General features: G+C 39.2%; 1 protein-coding gene across 1 annotated transcript in view; it reads right to left on the bottom strand.

The window, feature by feature from the left end:
- Positions 1–215: 215 nt before the first annotated feature.
- TM9SF2 (transmembrane 9 superfamily member 2) overlaps positions 216–26,173 on the bottom strand; it is a 44,059-nt gene continuing 18,101 nt past the window's right edge. The window contains exons 5-17 of the mRNA XM_077482938.1: positions 23,896–24,025; positions 23,348–23,472; positions 19,463–19,571; positions 16,032–16,111; positions 13,843–13,951; positions 12,281–12,413; positions 11,915–12,034; positions 10,405–10,462; positions 9,178–9,337; positions 6,021–6,172; positions 4,430–4,541; positions 3,137–3,308; positions 216–867 (exon numbers count right to left, since the gene is read on the bottom strand). Coding sequence (XP_077339064.1) covers positions 800–867; positions 3,137–3,308; positions 4,430–4,541; positions 6,021–6,172; positions 9,178–9,337; positions 10,405–10,462; positions 11,915–12,034; positions 12,281–12,413; positions 13,843–13,951; positions 16,032–16,111; positions 19,463–19,571; positions 23,348–23,472; positions 23,896–24,025 — 1,528 coding nt within the window. The 3' untranslated portion in view covers positions 216–799. The remainder of the gene's footprint in view (positions 868–3,136; positions 3,309–4,429; positions 4,542–6,020; positions 6,173–9,177; positions 9,338–10,404; positions 10,463–11,914; positions 12,035–12,280; positions 12,414–13,842; positions 13,952–16,031; positions 16,112–19,462; positions 19,572–23,347; positions 23,473–23,895; positions 24,026–26,173) is intronic.

Below are 26,173 nucleotides of genomic sequence, written 5' to 3'. Positions count from 1 at the left end.
GTGTGTGTGTGTGTGTGTGTGTGTGTGTGTGTGTGTGTGTGTGTGTGTGTGTGTGTGTGTGTGTATTTACAGTATATAAATAAAATAGGAGATAAAATATGTATACATCACCAAGAACCCAATGGACCATCTATTCATTATGCGAACACTGTGCATATACTGTCATTTCTAGACTACTGCATTCCAGATATACCATGGGGAAAAAAAAAAAAAACTAAAATTTTTACAGTATTTATTAAGATTATAAATTTAAAAATCCAAAGACCTGGAGGCACATAGTTTTAAAGGCTTCAAATCACGAATTGGAATATGAACAGTAAAAGAAACCAAAGCAAGGACATTTTACCCAGTATAAAAAATAATATTCAACCAGAAATAAAAAGGACATTAGAGGAAAGTTTCACACATTATGTAGCAACCTGTTTCAAGAACAATTTATCTCACCTAGAAGTCTAAGAGAAAAAAAATGTATTTACAGATATTTTATTAATAGTACAGATATTTGTGTATTACATACACTTTTCTTCTGTTAGAAGTGTCAATCTCAATTACCGCATAGTTATTATATTTACAAAAGCTTACATTTTAAGTCGTTTTCTTTTTCAAAACAGGAACATCACAATGCAAAAGAACCAAATTAAAGTGAGTTACATTTGAAAACAAAAATGCTTCTTGTTGGAGAGATTGCTGCTTTTATGCCACAAGTAGATGACAATACTGTAAAGGAAATAATTTTCCACGGCTTTAAAGATTTTAAAGTAAAAGTTCTTCTTGCATTCTTTACACACTGTTGTGTTACTCAGTCCACTTTCACAACACTATAGATCTTTGTGACAAACCAAAAGCAGGCAAAGAATCCGATTGTGCCTAAAATACACAGACAAAAAAATTTTTTTAAATAAAAGTAAAAGCTCAGTTAGATCACAGAATGATTGTGTTGTCAGTGACCATATATTTGAATAAGCACTGAAAGCTGGCAGACCAAGCTGTTCCTGGTAAAACTAGGCCTGTCTAAAACATAAATAGCACTTAGAAAAACCTAATCTGCTTATGTAGCTTCACATTAACCTGTCAAAAACTTCAGAAAAATGCATAAGGCCTTATTGCACACAGACTTTTGCCCTGAATGTTTTTGCACCTGGCAGGAAAAAAAGCAGCCAAAGCACACACCTAAAGCCACATTTGCACACGTTTAGGCACATTTAGGTGTGTCACATTCATCGATTCTATTGGACAAAATATTAGTTTATTCTGGCCACTGGAATGAACGCTCCAGCACGTCTAGAGTTTAAGCGCATTCACCTTTTCTACAAATGCTGAAAAGTTGCTCTCAACGTGCTGGTAGTGCTTTTTTATAGCCTCTAAACATTCATCCCTGTAAAAGCCTATTAGAGTAGTAAGAGTGAATCAAAATGGCAGACTGCTGCTCTGGGTTTACTTCTTGTTCTGACGTGGTTTTATGAAAAGAACCCCTGCTTAAGTATTTTATATTGACAGATGGTCAACACTGGTATTTCCAAGAAGATGCAACAAAAATCAAGCCAAAAGCAAACAAAGCAATCTTCCATTCTATGCATGGTCATCTAGGGTTTACCTGGGAGCTTAGTCAGCAACTGTCAGTTGCATTTCTTTCACTCTCTCAGGCTAGTGCAGTAGAAGTACCAGACAACTAGCAGTTCTACTATTCCATACATGTTGCCATTAATGATGTCACTACCCTGATCAAGGAGGTACTCAGGAATGCAAAGAAGAAATTCTTCCAAGAACATCCACGTCATGGTTGTGACTCCAGAGTGTTTCCTTGCTTGAGGCTGCATCTACTTTGCTAGTATGATTTTACAGCTTGGTGTGTATGCGATAATCTTGATTTAGGTGTGAAGCTTGCAAGCACAATGCTACTTAGAATTTATGCCAATTAACCACTTGCTTACTGGACACCTACAACCCCCCTCCTGCCCAAACCAATTTTCAGCTTTTAACACTGTCACTCTTTGAGCGACAATTGCACAGTCATACAACACTGTACCCAAATTTTTTCATTTTTTCCCCACATTAGAGCTCTCTTTTGGTGGTATTTGAGGACCTCTGGGTTTTTTTATTTTTTGTAAAAAAGTAAATTAAATTCCGAATAAAAAAATAAATAAATAAAAACCCCCACGCACACAAAACAGTTTCATATTTTGTTTAAAATTTTTCTCCTTCATTGATGTACACTGATGAGGCTGCATTGATGGGCATTGATAGGCAGCACTGATAGGTGGCACTGTGTCGGCACTGGCAGACGGTACTTGTGGGCACAGATGAGGGGGCTTTGCCTCTTCCTTGTCAGAACCGATATCCCTTGCACAGAAGCCAGTGACTGGCTTTTTACTGGCATCATAGGCAAAAACAAGCATTTAAGTGCTGAAGAAGGCCCACTGCAAGGGTAGTTTTTCCATTACCCCCCAGAGTAAAGGACAAATAGGGTGTTAGCCCACAAGTAACTATAAAGATCTGACAGGTGTTCTTAGCCTTCCCTATTTTTGGACAGATTTCAACCTTGGGACTATTTTACACTATGTGCCGTGAGCGACTTTACTGAACTGTAAAATGCTGGTCACCGCAAGACATGCATAACAATAAAAAAAAAAAAAAAACGATATTTTAGCGCAGTGCACTGTACAGAATCGCACAGCGACATGAATGAAGCGTTACTTTCGTACACATCCAATAAAAGTGCAACGAGATTTTATTTATATATATATATATATATATATATATATATATATATATATATATATATATATATATATATATATATATATGTATAAATAAGTGGGGGGTAGCTGTGTGATGCGCTGAATCACACACATCACAGCACCCCCTACTGCAGTCGGAGCAGACAGCTGCTAGAAAGGTAAAATGCTGTGGCTTCCACCTCCGGCAGCTGTTTGCTCAGTGTGGACAGGCCCAAAGACTATTTTAGCAGCAAAAAACTGCACTGGGGAAAACCGAGAAAAAGTAATTCTCAAGAAGACAGCAAAAAAATAAAAATAAATAAAATAAAAAAACAGCCCACACACAGGAAATGTATGCCCATCACCACTTGGGGTATAGTTTTCTACTGTACAAAAGTTGAAAATGAACAGCATCTTACCAGTAAAAAGGAAGAATATGTGAACCATAATCATAGTGTAGCCAAAATATAAGAAGGTGCTTGCAGTTCCCGTAATTTGGAGTTTGGAGTAAAAGTAATGCACTGCATACACCAGGAAGTACACCGCTGTAAAGCCACTTGTGAGGAATGAGCGCCATTGCCAATGGTAGTCCTGAGAGAGAATAACACAGAGAATTCAGATAATAAACAGATCATCTAACTTCAAAAGCAAAGAGTGATGTAAACTATAATAACCCAAAGCAACTGATATTTTATTTAAAAAAGGATAAGTTCACCTTTTGGAACATGTTCAACCTGTATTTACGGTGGAACATGCAACAATGTTCCAGCAGCTGCTGCCCCTCTCCCCACGTCCGCTGTCACCATTTAAAAATAATTCAGCCATGTGGTGCTCCACCCACACAGCTGGATTATTCAGTTTCCTGTGATTTCACAAACTACAACTACCATCAGCCATTGCGACTGATAGTGTGCAGTTCTGAATGGACTGAGGTCACTGATGAGCAGTCTCGTAGTTCATTCACAGATGGTAAACAGCAATCCCTGTATGCAGGCATGAGCTGAAAGCTGCATTGGTTGTCTGCAGGAGTCTGGCATTACACTCAAGATCCACTGATCACAGGTGCAATGCTTTCCAGGCTTCCAAGACGCCTTTCACACTGGGGCCGCACCTCGTTAGCGGTAAGGCACGGCGAGTTTTAGCTGCGCTTTACGGCCACTGGTGTGTGGCAATTTTAACCCCCACTAGCGGCCGAACACAGGGTTAAAAGTGCCCATGTTTTGGCGCTGCCCATTCATTTCAAAGGGCAGGGCATTTTGGGAGCAGTGCATGAACCCCTCCCGCACCGCCCCAAAGATGCTGCTTGCAGGACTTTTCCTGTCCTGCAAGCACACCGCCCCCGGGTGAAAGCACTCTGCCTTTCACACTGGGAAGGCTTGAGGCGCTTTTCAGGCGCTATTTTTAGCACTAAAAACGTGTCTTCAGTGTGAAAGGGGTCTAAGGGAAAAAATGTTTTATGTTTTCCCAAAAAAAGGTGAACTTATCCTTTAAGCAACAGAACTAAGCAGAACGAAATTTGGTTATTGTAGATACTCTTAGTTAAATAATATGCAAATAACTTTTCCATCCCAGTACATGGCTAATAAGAATTGTATGTATGCAAAAAAAAGTGTTACTATACTAATATTATGTGACGCAGAGGCAGTAATGCAACATCTAGCCATTACTTTCAGAAATGCCCATAGCAGCACATTGAAAAAGAAAATTCATACCTCAGCACACAGGTGAAAGTAGCAAAGTAATATTGTGGCTTCAGAGCATGTGATGACTAAAATGATGAACACGAGAAACAAGAATCCGAACATATAATACATCTGATGGGACCTTAATAATAAAAAAAAATAAGAAGAATTAAGAGTCAAAGTTTCATAGCAAATCACCAAGCTACACAATACTTTTTACCAATTATTGTCAAATTTCAACAACTTTTTCTAGGCTACCGAGAGATATTTTACAGAGGTTTGCAGAAAATTTTACAACACACTGCATGAGCATGCCATAAAATCTAGTCAACTACATTTAGCATGTGGGAAGAATATAAGGTTTAGATTTTCAATGTCTGTGTAAAGCCAATTTACTTTCAAAAACAAACTCTGAGGCAAACATTAAACTGATTATTTTTTTCTTGTTCAGTTAGAGCAAGGCCCTAACTCTCCTTGCGGTAGCCAATGCAAAATTAAAGGTTTGGCTGGAGTTAGACTTTAACCCCTTCCTGACCAGGCGCCATAGTTATACTGTGGTAGGATGGCCCCCCTGCACAAGCCGTCGTAGCTGTACGTCGGCTCTTTAAGACGCAGTGGCAGGCATACGCTCGCCGAGCAGATGCTAGGACCGACAGGCACCCGTGATCGCTCGTAACAGAGCGAGAACCGGGATCTGTGTGTAAACACACAAATACCGGTCCTGTCAGGGGAGAGGAGACAGATCGTGTTACTACCAAAGTAGGGACAACAATCTGTCTCCACCTCTAGTCAGCCAGAATACCCCCACAGAACACATCTAACCCCTTGCATGCCAGTGACATTTACACCAGTAATCAGTAGCTATTTTTAGCTCTGATCGCTGTATAAATGTCACTGGTCCTAAAAAATAAAAATAAAAAATAGTAAAAAAATAAATAAAAATGCCATAAATCTAGCCCCCATTTTGTAGACGCAATAACTTTTGCGCAAACCAATTAACATACACTTTTTACATTTTCTTTTTTTTACCAAAAATAGAATACATATTGGCCTAAACTGATGAAGAAATTCGTTTTTTGGGGGGGTTTTTTTTACATTTTTTGGGGGATATAGCAAAAAGTACAAAAGTGTTTTTTGTTTATAGCGCAAAAAATAACCGCAGAAGTGATCAAATACCACCAAAAGAAAGCTCTATTTGTGTAGAAAAATAGGACATACATTTTGTTTGGGTACAATATCGCACAATTGTCAGTTAAAGTGACGCAGTGCCGTATCGCCAAAAACGGCCTGGTCATTCCGGGGCTGAAGTGATTAAGCAAATCACATTAATTTGCACTACATTTACAGTATAGAAGGCACCATGCTTTGAAATAAAGTCTAAGAAGATGTTCTTGGGTTTAAAGTAAAAAATATTAAATTCAAATAAATACAATGCAACCATGACAGAATTAAAGAACTTATAAGAAGTTTTTCTCTTTGTCTGGATATGGAGAAGCACAGGCTCCCATATTAGCCAAACCACTACCAAAGTCAATCATTGTAGCTTTTCCCAGAGGAAACATGGGCGTCATCATAACAGCTATATCATACAGCAACTAAAAACAAAAGGATATCTTCTTACCAGATACTATTAAGAATGAAGAAAAGTTGTATGAAGATACAGCCAAAGGGCAAAATTCCTCCCATTATAATGCCAGGTAGTGGCTTTGTGTAAAACGATTGTTCAGGTATCTGACGAGGGATCTGATTTGTGCGGACAGGGTGTTCAATGGCCTAAAAAAAGCAAAAATAAGTAAATGGATTGTTACAAAGCCATCTACAATTCACTGTTAGTTTTCCACAGGAAAAACAACAAAAAAAACAAAACAAACAAACACACACAAATAGCAATCTCTATCCAAAAAGGAGGGTGGATAAAAAATAAATAAAAGCACATGAAAATATGAAGTCAAAACTGAGTTAAGGTGATTGACTTTATTGTCTTGTTGCTCAATAAAGGGTTATGTTAACTTCAAGTAAATGATCATGATTTTGCCCCCTTTTTATTTTTAAACCCACACTGAAAAATTGTATCATCAAAAGAATATTGACATGGTCTACTATAATGTTGATCCCGTTAATGATATTGCAAATACCACCAACTATACGCAATCAAACTTCTTACTGATAGGAGTAGCAAAATCGCAGTCAAACATGGAAACTATTTCCTGTATGCTGATGATTAGTATGAAGCTACTTGATGACCAGACCTATTATGACACTTTTTTGCTAGAGAATTTACTGAGAAACCCCAAATGATGTTGTTCGACTATTCGCGACCTCCCGGACCACAGTGTCCAAAAACAGGGTTCAATGGCTTTCAAGCATCAGTACCCTCAGATGGTACAGAGTAAATGTCCTTGGAACAATTAGAGCGAAATCGGGGGTTAACTGTAGCAGTGGACTTTCCTTTCTGTGTCAAGAAGCAGACATGTGATTGCAAGGTAGTTATACAACTGGGCTCAAGGCCTTGTGTATACAATCCCAGGCAGCTAGTGGCTGGTAAGTTAAAAGGGAAAGGCAGAGGTGACCAATTTCTTCTGCATTGCAAAACAGCCAAGGAGTTTTACATGGCTCTCTTGCAAATAAGTGGGACAATGCTTACTCTACACTGAATGGCAGGAAAGAGATTGTGGATGACACTTCACCGCTAACCTTTTCTAAAAAGAAACAAACAAACAATCGTGGGAAATCTGAAACGCTTCTAGTGGTGCAAAAAAAAGAAAAAAATAGGTGTTTAATGCAAAGCCTGATTGGCCTACTCAATAGAGCAAGTCCATTCAGACAGCAGTCAAGTAGAGTTTTGCTCATTGGTTAGACCTTTCTCAGCAGAACTAAAAGAAAAAATATATTTATCCTTCAAAAACACTAGCAAAACAAACAAAAAAACAAACAAACCGAGGGATGGTGGATAGAGCATGGGTTATCCTGGCCTGGCCTACAATTTCTGTTTGCCAGTGCCCAATCATCCTGTAGGAGACAGTATAACCCGGCAGTATCCAAATTCCTGTGTTCTTTGACAAGAAAGGAATGGGTTTTACTGGCACCTTCTGCTTGAATGGGCAACTTTATCTGTCATCTTTGGTTTAATGCTTAGTAAATCACTGACTGGAATAAGTATGCGTTAAGTTGGGACTTCCAATCTGCATACCTGTTCCAGGGTCAGTGGCTCGGCAAGTAGTATAAAAAGGGCAAGGATGATGGGCTTCAAGTGTGCATCTTCAAACACAAGTCAGAAATGGTGGAGGTGTTTAAGCAACGTTCATATTGTTGAAAAGCACAACACAAAAATGTGTTTTGTAAACTAGAAGCTAAAGAATATAGATGCCTAGACATAGATGTGCTACAAGGGCGATTATACTCTCAACTAAAGCCCGATTACTGAGAATAGTGAAACTCAGGATTGTTTGTAGTTTTTAATGTGTGTGGGTGAAATTTAACAACCACGTGTAATCATTTTAAGTTAAAAGGGTTAGTTCACCTAATCCACACCAAAAAAAAAAAAAAAAACTGACTAGAGTTGTTTAAAGTCCTTGATATAGGTGTGGGACAATTACATACAGGACCTCCCAAATCCTGAATGGAATACTCCCAGCATGTTGCCAAGTGAGGCCTAGTCATTAGTGCTCACCTCCACCATCATAGGAGTGAGCTTTTTCTCTGATTCAAACTCCCTCGCATCTCCTTGGATGCAGTAGCTCTGAGTTCAGCGTTTGAGAGATCACTCCTGTGATGGTAGAGGTGAGCAGTGATGTATAGGCCTCACTTAGCAACATCCAGGAAGTAGTCCAGTCAGACTTCAGAAGGTACTATATATGTTAATGGCCTATATTTGCAGTTTGTTTATCTGCAGACAGCCCTTACCTGCACATGCAGTCTTTTGGTAAAGGTGACCTAACTCTTTAAATTATTTTAATTAAAATCTATGAAAAATATATCTGGCGTGTATAGCTCCTTGGTAATTTTTCTTTTTACAACAAAAACAAAATTTGTGAAAAAAATTAAAAAATAAAAATAAAAAAAATACAAAAATAATAGGGGATGTTTGAGTGTCATACATACCAGCAGGATAAAAAATATATAAACTGAAGAGCAGCAAACATGATTACCAGTATACTGCATTTTGCATTGGTCTAGACCCGAAGGAGTGCTCCAAACAGGCCCAATATGAATCAACTGGTATCAACACACTTAAAAGAAAACTGTCTGTATTTAAGGTGTAACGTAATAAAATGCAGCAGACCGGCACCCCACCACCACAATCCCCCACATTGCAGATGGATTCACCTATAGCACCCACTGTCACAGTTTAAAAACTGCAGGGCTTTGCCCACAGCGCTGGTAAGCGCCCCCATAGCTAATTGATTCTTCCTGCTCTGCCCAGAAGTCTACATGAGCCATCCATTGCAGTAGATCACACACTTTGTAGGCTTTATTGTGTGGAGAAAAAAAAATGCACCCTTTTTGCCTGTAAAATGATCTACATTTATTTTATTTTCTTTAAATCAGACACATACAGTCACATCAACATAGGATGTTAGTATTGTCTACCTGCATCACTGGCAGTAACAGACTATCACAGCTGTAACAATGTGCTGTTATCAGAACCAACAACCTAAGCTAATGTTCAGTCTCCCAAGCTCAAACTAGAAAACCCTCATATGATTGTATCTGAGGAAAACGCTTGGGCTAATAATTTGAGTACGATCCTTGGAGCAATAAGGTTGTGAAATACTTACATTCTTTTTAAATCCAAAATAGGCTCCAATGAAGGTAAGAGGCACAGAGATACAAAACCACAATGCCAGGATAGCCACAAGTGTACCAAATGGAATGGCTGCTGAGGATCCTTCTCCCCAAAGAATTAAGTTCATGAGGAAGAAATCAGCAAATACAATCCTGTATTAAAAAAATAAATAAAAGAAAGAAAAATAAACAACATTTCCTTAAGCTGCAGGACTACTATGAAGTGAGCATTTTTAATTTAAACCCTGAAACTACTTGGCAAAAATTAGAACTGAAAAAGTACTATGCATGTTTGTGCTCATTAAGGTCTTGTTCACACAATGTGCAGAGACATCAGGTTTTTCTGCACACGTTCTGCAAGGCCACACAAGAAAAAAACACAAACAACAACACACACACACACTGTGCTCTACGTGCCCTGTTCACACCACAACACTGGCATCAAATACATGCAGTTTTATGCACAAAGCGGCATGACATCAACACGGTGGTTAACATGCATAAAAACCTCACTGAAACACACGTGAAAATTCACATCTCTGCCAGTGAAATCTGCGCAGTTTTCCCATCAGTTCTCATGCGCTTATGGTGTGAACGAGCCCTAAAGAATCTTTAGCAGGAATTCCTAAAGAGTAAATAAACCCTCCTCCCGACACTGCCGCCAGGAACGTAGCTGTTTGTGGAAACAATTGAAACTGTTAAATTGATGGGTTTCGTTTGCTTTATGTGGTTTTAAAGTGGAATTTGACGCTAGAATAAAAGATGGGCAAACAGGCAGGATTTTTATTGCAGAAGAGACGTGCTTCATCTCTTCTGCATTAAAGTTACTTACTTGCCTGTCCGCCCTTGTACAGCAAGTCGAGTACGTACAGCTCACTGTACAAATATAACAATGCCGAATCTGACTGGACTCCCATGCATACGAGAGTGTGATGTCATTCCTGCCCGGCCAATAATTGAGACCTGAAGTAGTCAGCGCCCGGGCAGGGAGCTCAGGGACGTTGCATCGCTGTAGCTGAGGTAAGTATAATTTAGCTTTAAGCACTACTTGTATTTTATGTATGAAACTCATTCAAAAAAAATAAATAAATAAATGTTATAATAAATAAATCTAGGAGTTGCTTGAACTATTCTTTACAGAAATGAGTCCCAGCAAAACCATTAGCTGTGACAGTTTATTTAATTTTTACTAAATGAAAAGCCCAAATAAAAATATATACCCAGGACACAGGAATGCTGTCAACAGAACGTTGGTTTTCCACTTCTCACCACCAAATGCTGTATTTAAAAAGACAAAACATGGAACGTGTTAGAAAACATGTATATTCAAAACCCTACATAAAAAAAAAAAAAAAAAACACACACACACACACACACACACACATTTTATTTTTACAGCTCAGAAAGGATCCCTTTTGTAATATAGTTTTACAGTCCAATGTCCCTATAAAACTATATATACATAAGGGGTCATTCAGAAAAATCTGAATCAGTGATGTTTATTCTTCTAAATAAGGGGAATATGCATAAATATTGTATCGTCCTTTAAAACTATGTGCTGAGTGACAAAATCAAGCCAATCTTAGAAGTATAAAGTATACCATCCAATCACTGCTATTTTTTCCAAGGTTTGTTCAGAGCCAGCAATGCAAAGTGAAAAGCCACAAGCACTACGTTGAATACAAAGAAATGCATGGTGGTAGGATCTTGCTCATTTCACAAGTATCTTGCCAACTAATGTCCTTGAATACCTTTGTGAGAGAGTGTCGTAATCACATGGGCTTTTACAAAACATTTGACAAGCTAACAAAGTTACACAAGTTTTGTAAAAATATCTAAAAAACTATACAGCTTCAGTTTGGAAATGTTAAACATATCTTAATGGGAGTGCTGGATTGGTGAAAGCCTACTAGCAGCTTGCTTAAAGTGACAGTCAGCACCCGCATTAAAATCCGAATTTAACATTCCCAAATTAGAACTGATGTTTTCTTTAAAGAATTCAACAAAAGTTGCTTGTCAAGGAGCTTTGCAACACATTTCTGTACACGCTGCTCACACAATATGAAGAATGTGATTGAGGCCTAAACTTTATAGCTTACAATGGCGATTAAATCTACTGAGATTGAACGATTATAGTAGCATGTGTATTTACATGGGTTGCAAACAACATCTTCAAGGAGTAGTTAAAACCCAAAGTAGAAAAGATTTATTCAGGAGTGCAGCCTTAGACTAAAATATCCGATTAGGTTTGTAAAATTCCAAAATTGGTTAACATTCAAAATGTTAGTTCCTCACTTTTCTTCCTAAGAGCATGTAACAGCCAAGTTGGGGGATTCAGGTATACCCACACTTCCTATAAATGTGCCATTAATCACCATTTAATTACAACTGATGTAAAATATTAGTTATTTTGTTTATACAGATAAGGTTGTGTCTTCATCCGTGCTAAAATATATACAAATTAAATGTAACACTTGAGAACAAAAAAAAGGCAATTCTATGCTTACACCATTACCAACAGTAACCAAGGACTAAGCAACAACTTCAAGTTACAAAAGTAACGTAATGTGAACAGCTTTTTAATCATTGTATCGGTACATTAAACTGCCTTTTTACAATTAGTAATATGTAAATAAAAAAAATAAAAAAAAAAAAGTGCACATCTGCAAATTAAATATCCAGAAAAACAAACTGGTGGCCCTTTAATGCCAAGGCATTTCTTAAACTTACATTTGTAGAACCTGGAAGCAACATAACCCGCTGGAGTACCAAGCAGCACCCACAGAACTACGGCACATGTCATCAAAGCTCCTCTGTTTGCAGGAGACAAAAATCCAAGGCATGCAAAAACTGAAAGAGTGTAAAGGTACATAATTAATAATCAAATTTGTGCAGTCTTAATTCATTAGATGTGACAGTATTTTTTTTTCTCTTTATGCATACCACACCTTAATATAAACACGTAGCCAAGCATATTTACATGTACTTGATATTTTTTAACAGAAATATTTAAAATCAGTTATGAAATGGGTTTACTGCATTTGTTTAATTGGTATTACCGCAGTTAGTTTTTGTCACGACTCTAGGGATACTTACATAAAGTGACAAATGTCATAATCAAGATCTGAGTGCCTGAACCAAGGAAAACTGAAAGCAGCATGCCCTTTCTTGGAGGCCTGAAAATATCACCATGCACCAGCTTCCAACCAAACTCTTCCTGAGCATCTTCCTGAAAGAAATACCAACAAAACATAAGAACGAAGTCCAAACTCTTTACTCTGGCCTTCGTGCCAGTCATCTGTATATTCGCTGTCGGTGTGCCTTGTGTGAAATGCTCTTTGACACTTTTTGTAATTCTTATAGATAAAATAATAATAATGTATGCAATTGATTTAATAAAGTAGTGCAACAGAAATGATGCAACAGTGGCATCTAAACGAGGGCCATTACACAAAGCTTTGATATGATGGCTGCAATGGTTTTCATTTTTTAGTCTCTTCCCATAATTTCACCTGGTGATCCTGCCCTTAACATATTTGCTGTCCCAGGGTGACAACGCTCACTCCCTGTACTGTATACATCAAGAAGCAGCATTGGCACCCTAGGCCACTTACTCCAGAATTGGGCTACAGATCATCTCCATAACTTCAGAGGTGTCCTGAAGTTCACAGGAGAGAACTGGAAAACGGCAGGTAATGCTAAATACTTCAGCATAGAGGAGGTAGTACACAGAAGTTAATGGTTCATTGAATTTGTGACACAAGTAACAGATATTTTTCTGTACTGCATCCACTTTATTGATAATCTTTAAAACACCATATACAGCAACAGTAGACACAGTGGAATTAAATAGTCAATGTGTTTCATAATGCTAGCTCTTATTCATGAATAGTCATGAACAAGCGCTAGCAGCACAAAATGCATTGATTATGTCTACTTGTTCCCACAGGGTCTACGGTTGCCGTATATGGCGTTTTAAAGATCACTACAGTGGATGCAGTTTTTAAGTGTGCAGCCTTGTGGATGCTATTGCATCTGATCCACATGGCTGGATGAGTGGTGCTTGCACCTGAATACACTGGAGGTGAAAGGGACTATGTGGCGGACCCACCTGGAGCAATAGCATACACAATGAGAATACATTTGGCTGTTTGGGTTTAGATGTCCTTTACCACAATAAAAAAAATAATAATAATAATTAAGTATTGTCTAGTATTTAAATGGTTCACTGTTCCAAATTCAAACCCTATGGGGTTTTTCTACTCGAGAACAAAAAAAAGTTGTGCAATAAATACCATAAAAGTCAACTTTTTTATTACATAGGTTTTCATATATACCCCAACAATTAAGGAGTGCACTGTTTTAAATGACAAAATGAAAGCATTGTTCATGCAGGCCCTTGTATTACAATATTTTGGCAATTTTAAAAAGGAGAATGAACAATCACTTGTATGGTGAGTTTTACGCAGGCAAAGCGCATCTTTACTTCAGATGGTTAATTAAAAAAAAAAAAAAAAAAAAAAAAAAATGCTATCAAAACATGCAAGTGCACAGTTAATGAAAACCAATGCTAATACTCTGTACTAAAAGCATAAAAAATATGCCTGTTTCAAAAGATGTGAAACTGTTGGTACAGTATTTGTGCTCCAGTTACTTACAGCTGAATCCATCTGGTTGTATCTTGCAATATCTTTATGCAGCGTTCTCAGCATGATCATAGCAACCATGCCAGACAGGAACAGCACAATCACTAAAGAGTTCATTATACTGTAACAAGAAAAAAAAAAAAAAAAAAAAAAAAAAAGATCAGGATTCATAATTGTTTATGGGAAAAGGGTAACCAGTTTGCAAGATGCAATTCATTTATAAAAAGTAATATCTGTAATATATACTCAATAGGTCTAATTTTGCTTTAGAACGCAAACCAAGCACACAAGACACACAATTAGATTCAGGACATAAATAAAAGGCTAGCAATTAATTTCTCTACATCAATATGTCCTCAAAAGTAAATTAAAATACTTTTTTTACACAAAGGAGCAGGGGATATTTTTCTTTCAGTGGCTTTTAATTGTTAGGGATTTACTTGCACTTCCTGTCCTACAGACACAACAGGGAGTCGCAGTTAATTTCTGCAAAGTGAGGTAAACCAGCTCAGACAGCTGTTACGAGACCAAGAGCCCCAACTGAAAGATCTAGCCTCTATCCCTGTTCCAGTGACTAAATTTTGGATTTTTCCTCTTTTTCCATTTCCCTGGGCAGGGATGAAGAAAGTCACTAGTGGCGAGACAGAAGGCAAGAAACACCCAACATCAAACCCCCCACTCGAAAAAAAAAAAAAAAAAAAAAAAAGAAAAGTTTTACCTTTAAATACACTTTAAACCTTCAAGAAATGTCACTGGAGCTTAAATGCACAGGTCAATTTAGCAGCATCAGTATAAGTCAGTTAACGTAGAACTTTAATAGAAATCTAAAAAACGGGTGAACGAGCAGGCTTTTTTAAATTGCAGAAATAACATACTATATTTCTTTTGCAAAAAAAGGGTTCTTACCTGCCTCTTATTCACATTCTTATTGCCAATGCACAGCTCAATACACAATTCCGGCATCCATCACGTACCTCATGCTATCATATTCACATAGTCATGAACCACATTCATTGGTGTAAACAAGCAGTTAGTGCGGATTAAAGTTAAAGTGTTAGAGACCAAACTTGTAGAGCACTCTGAGCATAGACCCGAGTACGTGGCACCTCTGCAGTTTGCCATGTCTAAGGCCTCATGCACACTGGGCCTGAAAAGAAAGTGCTTTTACAGTCATTTGGCTTTTTTATTTTATTTTTTTAGCTTGTAAATGCACCCGAGTGAGGTGTATTAGAAGAGAAGCGTTGATTCACTCAAAAGGGGAGAGAAGAAGAAAAAAAAAGCTAAATGCATTTGCTATGATATAGCGTTAACGCATTCCAAATAATAGATTAATATCAAGTGTGACTCACAGAGAAGATTTTATCCATATGCTATGGAGGAGGCGTCAAAAACGTGAGAAACCGTTTCTACCACCTGTGTCCAACATCTCTTAGGTTCCTAAAACTACTGATCCATTAGTGCGCTTATTGGGTGCTCTGCACCCTGACGCATACCCACCAGGAGTTTACCCAATGATTTTACGCCTTCAATATTTAGCTAGAAAGTGGATAGCAAGATACTGGATGGCGTTTACTATCCTGACAGTTAAACAATGGATAGAATAAGTTAATTCTTAGAGAGCAACCTGCCTACCGCAACGCAATGCCATACGCAAGTTTCAGCTGGTTTGGCAGGGGTGGCTAGACTCACCTGGGTTGGCACCCCCACCCCCCAACTAGCAATGGATAGGCTTCTGCAGCTGTCTTCATTGATATTGTCTTCCATATTTTTGTTTTTGACTCTAGTCCAGAGGATTCCCCTGGAGTTTTAGTAACAGATTCAAAGTTATTGATCCTCTCTATTCCTTTGCACCTGTGCACAAGTATCCTGTGCAAGGCGATATATGATGTTACTGTATTTGTACTCACCTTTAATACCAATAAAGTTTGAATCACAAAAAAATAAAACACACACAAACACTATATTCTGGCCAATTAAATCTATTAGCGCATGCAATATGTGGCTTTTCTTGTTTTTTTATGCAGTTTTCCATCTGCAAAGAGTTCTGGCATTCAGACAGGCTAAAGAGACGCCGCATACAGTACTATATTAAATGGGGGAGACGCAGCTCCTTTTACCCTAGGGTGTACCAGAGTGAAAACAGAATAGGGTTTTGTAATTAACTTTAATATATATATAGAACACCAAAATCATATTCTCACCTAAACCACTGGATGTGTGTATGTGGCATAGACTCAAGAATGTAATCCCATCTTGAAGCCCATCGAATTTCTTTTTCTTCCTATACGAAGAAAAAAAAAAATACATGAGTATTTATGAGTTGTGCATATTTATTCAATTAGTATATATTTATATAACTTTTTCATATGCTCAGGAATTATAATATTTATGATAATTAACATATCTTTGTTAAAACTAACCCAAATCGATGTAAATTTGGTCTTTGTGAAAGTTAGAGTCCACAAGCTATGGTGCCAATCTCAAAAAATGTATCATACCTGAAGTACCGACGGCCCATTTAAATTCTTGAGAACCTAACAAGCCAGGAAAATTACAAATACTCCCCAAATGACCCCTTTTTGGAAAGTAGACATTCCAAGTTATTTAGTAAGAGGCATGGTAAGTTTTTTGAAGTTGTAATTTTTCCCACAATTCTTTGCAATATCAAGTTTTTTTTTCCCTCCACAAAATTGTTATATTAGCAGGTTATTTCTCACACACAGCATATGCATAGCACAAATTACACCCCAAAACACATTCTACTACTGCTCCTGAGTAGGGCAATACCACATGTGAGACTTTTACACACCGTGGCCACATACAGAGGGCCAACATGCAGGGAGCGCCATCAGGCATTCTTGGAGCATAAAATACACATATTTCTTGACTACCCCTGAAGGCCCTGGAGAACCAGGACAATGGAAAAGCCTCAAAAACAACGCCATGTATAATCTATGAGGCATATCGAGTCTTTTGAACACGTCATTTATTTCTACAAGTTTGTGGAAAATGTGTAAAGAAAATTAAAATGCATTTTTTTTCTTTTTTTTACACAATGTTTCTAACACATTGCACGTACATACCAAAATGTATGATGGATGCAAGATTCTCCTACTCCCGAGTACGGCGATACCACATGTGTGAGACTTTTCCACAGCGTGGCCACATACAGAGGACCAACATGCACTGTCAGGTGTATTTTGCCGTCATTCGGCTGTAGCGCGGTCGGCAAGTGGTTAAATGCAAAAAATAAAAATAAAAAAAAAAGGGGGGGGGGGGCTTTTTTGGTCCCATAGACTTCAGTGGAGAAGCTGCATAAAAGCATGTAGTTTTTGCTGCAATTTACCACGATTTGCATATTAACCACATAGCAACCAGCCCATAGCCGAATGACACCTACAGGGCGGTTGCTTAGCTCGGGAGGGCGTACAGTGACGTCCTCCCAGAATCCCCCTCTCGCCAGCACCCAAGAACTTCCGTGACCGCCGAGTCCAGAGGACCCGACGCATCACGGAACACTGTAAACGGCCGATGATCGCATGTTAATAAACCGGCGTGATTTTTGGGTTCCTCCCTCCCCTCTCCGTCCAATGCGAGCAGAGAGATCATGGCAGCAGCACTGTGGGCTGCATGTGTAGAGCAGCGACAGATCCATCCATCCATACCCAAGCATTGATAACCCCCCCCCCCCCCCATCGATGCTCGCCGTACCCACACACTCAGCCACATCATGCCACTACAGTACCTCACAAAAAAGTGTAATAGGTAGTCAAATTAGACTTGAAACTTATGTCCCTAGAACACCTGACAGTGCTCCCTGCATGTTGAGCCTCTCTATGTGGCCACGCTGTGGAAAAGTCTCACACATGCGAGATCACCGTACTCAGGAGGAGTAGGAGAACCTATTTGGGGGTGTAATTGTTGGTATTTACATGTTAGAAATATTTTTTACAGAATTTGGTATTTTTACTTTTAAATACCATCAAAAGAAAGCTCTATTTGTGTGTGTGTGTGGGGGGGGGGGGGGGGGACAAAAATGTGAAATAGGTACAGTGTTGCATGACTAATTGTCATTCAAAATGTGAGAGCAACGAAAGCTGAAAATTGGTCTGGTTATTAACCACTTAAGGACTAGCCTCGTTTTGGAGTTTAGGTGTTTACATGTTTAAAAGTTTTTTTCTTATTTATTTTACTTTATTTTATTTCTTTTTTCACTGTTAAAAATAAAAAAAGGGTCACTTTTATTGCTATTACAAGGAATGTAAACACCCCTTGTAATAGAAAAAAGGATGGCAGGTCCTCTTGAATATGAAATCTGGGGTCAAAAAGTCCTCAGATCTCATATTTGGACTAAAATGCAAAATAAATAAATAAATAAAATAAATAAAAAAAAGCTGTTTTTATCTCCAGGATCAAAGAAGTTGTCAGAGGTGATTATGCTGATAAACAGAACAGAGCAGCAAAAATACACAGGACTTAGGGCTTTGGAGACTGATAAGTAAACAATACAGATATATGTGCTTGGGTCAAATTTTAAAAATCAGGTTAATAACCACTTGGCAAATACCAGGCCCTTACACTTGGGGACTTTGACCACTCTTCATGTGGGAAGAAGTCCCCATAAACCTCTATCAGGCCAATAGTTAGTGAAGGGAAATCAAAACTCACTGGGACACTATACAAGAACACTTCCTGGCCCACAACTTACTGATAATCATTCATTAACCACTTCAGCATAGGGCACTTTTGCACCTTCCTTCCCAGGCCAATTTTCAGCTTTCAGTGCTGTCACTTTTTAAGTGACAATTGTGCGGTCATGCTACTGTACCCAAACAATTTTTATAGTTTTGTTCCCACAACTAGAGCTTTCTTTTGGTGGTATTTGATCACCTCTGCAGTTTAATTTTTTCCAAATAAAAACCGAAAATTTTGAAAAAAAAAAGAAAAGTTTCTGTTATAACATTTTGTAAATAAGTTTTCTCCTTCACTGATAAGGCGGCACTGGTGGATACTTACGGGTGGCACGGACGGCACTGGATTTCACGGCTTTTTATATGACACTGATTAGCAGCTGCCTGAGCACTGATTGGCATTTCCCTGGTGGTCTAGGGTGGCATACCTGGTGGTCCAGTGTGGTGGTGGTCCTGGACGGCATCCTGGTGGTCCTGGGGGGGTTGCACTGGTAAACAGTCAGCACAGACCTCCCCCATCAGGAGAGCAGCCGATCGGCTCTCGTCTGTCAGACGTGAGTGAGGAAAAGCGGATCAATGGCTCTTCCCATTTACATTGTGATCAGCGGTGATTGGACATGGCTGATCGCATGGTAGAGTCTCTATCAAAGACTCTTTACCTAGATCGGAGTTGGGGTGTGTCAGACTGACACACCCCAACGATCACCACGATGCGCACCACGTCTGGTCGGTATTATCGCAACTATTTTGCCGACGTCATTTTGTTATATGGCGGGCGGCAAGTGGTTAAAGTACACTTTTAACTAAAATATTGTTAAAAGACAAAAAGCTTCTAGAACCTTTGACTGTTGCGAGTATAAAAGCAATGCGTTTAACCCCAAGCCATGACATTCCTGTCTGGATCCACCAAAAGCTGTGTCTTAAAAATATGTAACACTTACCTCGAAAGTAACAGAGTAAGTGTACCGGATTTCAACATCATCTTTGTTATTCTTAATTTCCATAGGAGGCCCAGAACAATCCGCTTTGTCAGCATGAGTATGCTTGTAGCTATATTATATCATATGAAAAAGAAACAAAAATTATGCCAATATTACAGAATAGACAAATCAGCTTTTAGGGAGCCGGCGGTTTATTTTAAAGGGACATACACAACCACCCCACAAAAAATAAAATAAAAAAAGACACCACACTTCAGCCTCCAATTCCCAAAGCCAACTTTTGCAGTCAAAGTTACTTAAAAAGTGGTTGTAAACCCACACATATACCCAGTGAAGTGAGCAACCCCAGATGATAGAGATTTTTTTTTTTATTTTTATATATATATTTATTTTATTATTATTTTTTTTTTTTTTAAATAGTCTACACGCCCGTTAAAATGTCTGGTTTTCGTGATGTAAAAAAAAAAAAAAAAAGAGACAAAAATAATTTTAGAACTTTTTCCACCTTTAATGTGACCCATAAACTGAACTCAGTTGAAGAACAAACTGAAACCTTTTAAGTGGATGGAAGTAAAAATAAAAAAATAAAATATGGTTGCATAAGTGTTCACACCCTTAAAACTAATACTTTGTTGAAGCACATTTTGATTTTATTTGAGCACTGTCTTTTTTTGGGTATGGGTCCGAGTCCATCAGCATGGCACATCTTAACTTGGCAATATTTGTCCATATTTTGCAAAAACACTCCAAATCCGTCAGATTGCAAGGGCATCTCCTGTGCACAGCCCTCTTCAGATCTCCCCACAGATATCAAAATTGGATTCAGGTCTGACTCTGGCTGGGCCATTTCAAAACTTTAATCTTCTTCTGGTGAAGCCATTTCTTTGTTGATTTGGACGTATGCTTTGGGTGGTTGCAATGCTGAAAGATGAAGTTCATGTTCAGCTTTCTAGCAAAAGCCTGAAGGTTTTGTGGCAAAATTGACCGGTATTTGGAATGGTTCAAAATTCACTCTACCTTGACTAAAGGCCCCTGTTCCAGCTGAAGAAAAACAGCCCCAAAGCATGATTCTGCCACCACCACGCTTCACTGTGGGTATGGTGTTCTTTTGGTGATGTACAGTGTTTACGCCAAACATATCTTTTGGAGTTATGGCCAAAAAGTTCAATCTTTGTTTCATCAGACCAGAACACATTTTCCCACGTGCTTTTGGGAGACTTCAGTATGTTTTGGCAAAATTTAGAGAAAAAGAAAAAGGCTTCCATCTTGCCACTTTACCCTATAGCCCAGACATACAAAGAATGCAGGAGATTGTGGTCACATGTACCACACAGCCAGTACTTGCCAGATATTCCTGCAGCTCCTTTAGGCCTCTTTCACATGGACGATACGTTCAGGTCCGCCTGTCAGCTTTTTTAGGCAGACCTGAATCGACGCTCCATAAACCTCTATGGAGCAACGGATATCAGCGGTGACATGTCCACTGACATCCAACCCGCTCCAAAAAAGTGTGACGGAGGAAAACCCTACTTTTCCATCCGTCTGCGGATCCGGTCCCCCATAGGGGAGAGAGGTGCTCTGACAGGTCCATCCCTGCGCAGAGTGCAGAGACAGACCTGTCATCTGCCTGCTCATCGGGGATCGATCCCCCACTGAGCAGAGTGGGCTACATACACGGACACGTCCGTGTGAAGGAGCCCTCAATGTTGCTGTAGGCCTCTTGGCAGCCTTTCTGACCAGTATTCTTTTCATCAATTTTGGATGGACGTCCAGTTCTTGGTAATGTCACTGTTGTGTCATATTTTCTTTACCCGATGACTGTCTTCACTGTGTTCCATGGTATATCTAATGCCTTGAAAATTCTTTTGTACCCCTCTCTTGACTGATACCTTTTAACAATGAGATCCCTCTGATGTTTAATTCTGAACACAGCTACATCCCCAGTTATAAAGAGGGTGTGCTGCTTTTATGCAACCACATTCATTTTAGTTATTTTTTAGTTTTACTTATTAGTTTCTGTCAGAAAATCTTGTAAATCATTTTTCTCCTTCACTGGTGTGGCGGCACTGATAGTACGAGGGTGAAACACACACGTGTTTCACCGAGGCATCCGACAAGGAGTTAGTTTGATAGTAAATGTGAAAAACTTAGATTTCTAGAGATTGATATTTACTAGTCAGTGGCAGGGCTGTGCACAATTTTGGGCCAGGTAACTTAACCTCCTCCCATATAGTAAAATGGCGGGTAGGTTCCCATTCATTCTGGGACAACATCACATGACATTGCCCCAGTGTTAACGCTCTCGCTCTTGTCCTAGTGACATGGTGTGACCCCGATCTTACTAAAAAGCCAATGAGACGGCTCTTTAACCATGTGAGTGGCCGTGTCAAATTACAGCTGATCACATGTGCTACAAAGTGCAAGCAGCCATACTTGCAGCAGCCTGCCAAACCTCCCAGTAAGGGCTGAACCTCCGGTCAGACTGACAGGCAAATCTTAGGCACTTCCTAATAGCTTTAAGCCTGCCTAATCCATCCTCCCTCATACCACACCACAAAGCAATGTGTAGGGGCAGAGTTCAGCAACAAGCCCAACATTATCAGTGTCACAGCTTTGCATTTGGCTTGTGCCCCTTACAGGAGCATATGGGAGGCTGCTGCAGGTAAGGCTCCTGCGCTTCATACCCGCAGCAGTTTGCTTGACCACCACCTCCTCAGTGACAACATAAAAGATATATGTTAGCACTCTCCAGTCAACTGTCTTCATAGAAGTCTGTAGGCAGTCAATGGACACTTTCAGTGTGAATACACTAGAGTAGTAAATATGCGACTTCTAAGGCCCCTTTCAGACAGAGCGCAAGTTCCACCTCCTCTGCTGAGCAGGCGGATAACCGGTCTGGACAGATGACGCAGTGCCTGGACGATTCCAGTGACATCAGCAGACTTCAGACCGCACTTTGCTGAAAATGGGTCACAGGAGTGCAAAACAAATTGCACACCTGTGACTCATAGGAGAAGCCCAGCCAAACAAGCTCAGGCTGGACTTCTCCTTTAAGTACAACAAGCCATACTTTTTTTTACCAAGCCTACAAATCTACTTAAAAAAAAAAAAAAAAAAAATGGTCCCGTTTACTCTAGATGGTAATCAGCTTTTTTTTTTCCTCTTCACGCTTGCCTATTACTGGATCTGTTTAAATCACATGACCAGCTGTAATTGACTGACAAATGATCATGTGGTAAGGGGCCAGGATTAGCCCCTTACTCCGATCAGCTGAGTCTCGGACGCACTGATCACATGCATGGAAAGACGTGCATGGGACGTACATTGACGCCCTCAGGCAATTCAGACCCGTGCCGTTTTCTTTCGGTTATAGCGCAGGCGGCAAGAGGTTAAAGCCAAGTGCATTTTCTGCAAGTACAGAAGATGTATGTTGATCCTGTCAGAAATCTTGTGTCCTAACCACATCTGTACCAAACTGATATCTCAAATAATGTTATCCCCCTTCTCAGATATCTTCAGTGAACTACAATGTGGTGTCCCTCTACCAATGGCGATAAGGGGGTGATGTTTATAGTTTATATCAGTTCAGCAATTTAGGGCGGTACAGCTGTTCCTCCATTTATACAGTGCATTGAGTGAGCACTGTCACTATTGGACAGGCAGAGCGATAATCGCCAAATCTTTAGCTGTAGAAGGAAAAAAGCCTGAAAAAAAGGAAACCAATGCAGGCACCACATTTAAAAACCTGGTATGTATTTTGAGTTTTTGGCTTTTATGAGCGGTGAAACTTAAATAAAGCACACAAGAATATATTATTCTGTGCCTCTTAAGTGTTGTCTCCTTTTTTGGCTGCACAAGAGATAGATAATTGATATGATAACGTACCTTCGAGGTTCGAGCTTAGCAGCAACCAGTCGTGACCCCTTTGCTTCATCTTCTACCACATGGTAATATATAGTTATGTCCACATGATTAAAGATATAATATGTATCTCTCTCATGAAATTCAGACTGTAAATGAAAGAAAATTCACATTTTAAAATAAAATTCTTTAGAAAGCCATGACATTTAGGCTGGGTGCACACATATGCAGCGGTGGTGGTTTCAGTGCGGCAATCTGATGCATTTCTGTTCACCGGATCATGTGCGAATTTTTACCCGAAATTGCACCTGAACCAGAACTAAAAATGCACAGGACCCTTCTTTAAATCGCACAGCGGTCACCCCGCACATGTGAACCAGCTGCATTAAAAGCCATTCACATTTTACATGTTATGAGAATTGGATGCAGTTAAGAACACATCCAATTCCCATATATGCGAATCAAGCCTAAAATAAGGTTAGTTTTATTCATTTTGTCAATTGAAAACAAACAGCTCTGGGTCTGCACAGGCAGGACTGAGGGTGCAGCACAATTACTGTTGAAATGCTTACATTTATTACACATGCATCTTTAGGGTGACCATCTTCTGTAATGTAGCAGCCAATTGGAAAGCCAGGATTGCAAAATTTCTGTTTCTCTTCTACATCATAACACCACGTAACAGGCATATTGTCAATAATCCTGAAATAAAGAGAGACAGTGGTGGGTGAACCAATTTTCAAATGAAGGTTCTAAGAAAAAAAATGTGTATGTATGTATGTATGTATGTATATATATATATATATATATGTATATGTATATGTATATATATATATATATCACATATTCCTGTATGAATTGAACTTGAATATTTTATATATATATATATATATATATATATATATATATATATATATATATATATATATATATATATATATATATATATATATATATATATATATATATATATATATATATATTTTTTTTTTTTACCCAATTTACCATAGGATGTATTTGAGGTGTGTAAATTAAACAGACACTTCATGTGCCTTATCCTGTAATCAAAGTAGTTATTTTACATGAATGCTGCACACACTGCTTGATAAATAGTCCCTTAAAAGGGAGAATTTCCAAATCTATACGGAGATCGCAATTATATAAAATTACTTCAAGTGTGAAATACAGACTTAAAAAATGTATTGTTGAAAATACTGCACTGCATATTGAGGACAAAAGTGTCAGATATCCACTTCTCTTCATATATTTCTTTATTAGATCCAGTAGCAAAGGGTACTAGTCAAACTTCATAACTTGACAATTAGGTCAGCAGAGAAGGGTGGAAATACTACAGTCACTACTATGTACCTATTGGAATGCCAGGGACCAATAATTGACTTTGCAACAAAACTAAAGATTGGCTCCATCAAAAAAGCACAAAAAGGAATGATGAAATTGGTTATTTGATAGAAGAGCACTAGGCAAGCATTTCCATAAACCAGTAAGATACAGTTTAGTTAACCACTTCAATACAGGGCACTTAAACACCTTCCTGCCCAGACCAATTTTGAGCTTTCAGCGCTGTCGCACTTTGAATGACAATTGCGTGGTCATGCTACACTGTACCCAAATGAAATTTTTATATTTTTTTTCCCACAAATAGAGCTTTCTTTTGGTGGTATTTGATCACCTCTACGGTTTTTATTTTTTGCGCTACAAATAAAAAAAATACAGAAAATTTTGAAAAAAAAATATGTTTTTTTTTTTTTGTTTCAGTTTCAAAACTTTGTAAATAAGTACGTTTTCTCCTACACTGATGGGGCTACACTGAAGGGGCACCAATGAAGTGGCACGGATAGGCGGCACCGGTGGGCACAGATAGGCGGCACGGATAGGCGGCACCGGTGGGCACAGATAGGCGGCACGGATAGGCGGCACCGGTGGGCACGGATAGGCGGCATTGGTGTTATACTGTACTAATGGATGCCAATCAGTGCCAAACAATAATGCATGCCAATCAGTGATGCCCATTATGGGCACTGATTGGCATCCATTGTGCTGACCATTGGCATCCCTGGTGGTCTAGGGAGGATTACCTTTTCCCTGGTGGCGTCCCTGGTGGTCCAGTGTGGGCATCCTCGGGGGGGGGGGGGCTGTGCTGATAATCGATCAGCACAGACCCCCCCTGTCAGAGGAGCAGCCGATCGGCTCTCCTCTACTCGTGTCTGACAGACGTGAGTGAGGAAAAGCTGATCACCGGCTCTTCCCATTTACACTGTGATCAGCTGTGATTGGACACGGCTGATCACGTGGTAAAGAGTCTCCGTCGGAGACTCTTTACCGAGATCGTAGTTGCCGGGTGTCAGACTGACACCCCGCAGCAACGATCGCCGCGATGCGCGCCCCCGGGGGCGCGCAGCGGCTCATAATCCTGAGGACGTCATATGACGTCCGGTCAGGATCAAACCACTTTGCCGCCGTCTTTTTGTAATAGGGCGGGCGGCAAGTGGTTAAAATTGGCAAAGATCATTGTACACCTGCGCAATTGATGATGACACGCACAGAGACAAACGCTTTACCAATATTTGAAGCTTTTTACCTCTGCTGAAGTCTATGGCCACATGTATAAAGAAAGGACACAATAAGCAGTACTAAATCTTAAAAATGGTAGCGAGTGATTGATCTAAGCGCCTAGAATTGTCTTGTATCAATGCAATATTACTTTACAGTTCTTCGACAGTTTGATTACAAGCTCTGGCTTACTTTCTTCAGTTTCTGCAGTCAACAGCCACGTAAAGGATCCTTTGGAGTTTGTTTTCACCAGCAACAAGTTACTTTTAACCACTTGCC

Source organism: Lithobates pipiens, unplaced genomic scaffold (assembly GCF_037356315.1).
Source record: "Lithobates pipiens isolate NorthernLeopardFrog02 unplaced genomic scaffold, aLitPip1_a1.2 Scaffold_16, whole genome shotgun sequence".
Taxonomy (NCBI): domain Eukaryota; kingdom Metazoa; phylum Chordata; class Amphibia; order Anura; family Ranidae; genus Lithobates; species Lithobates pipiens.
The sequence above is the reverse complement of the archived record's forward strand: the minus strand, read 5'-3'. Positions and strand labels throughout refer to the sequence as shown.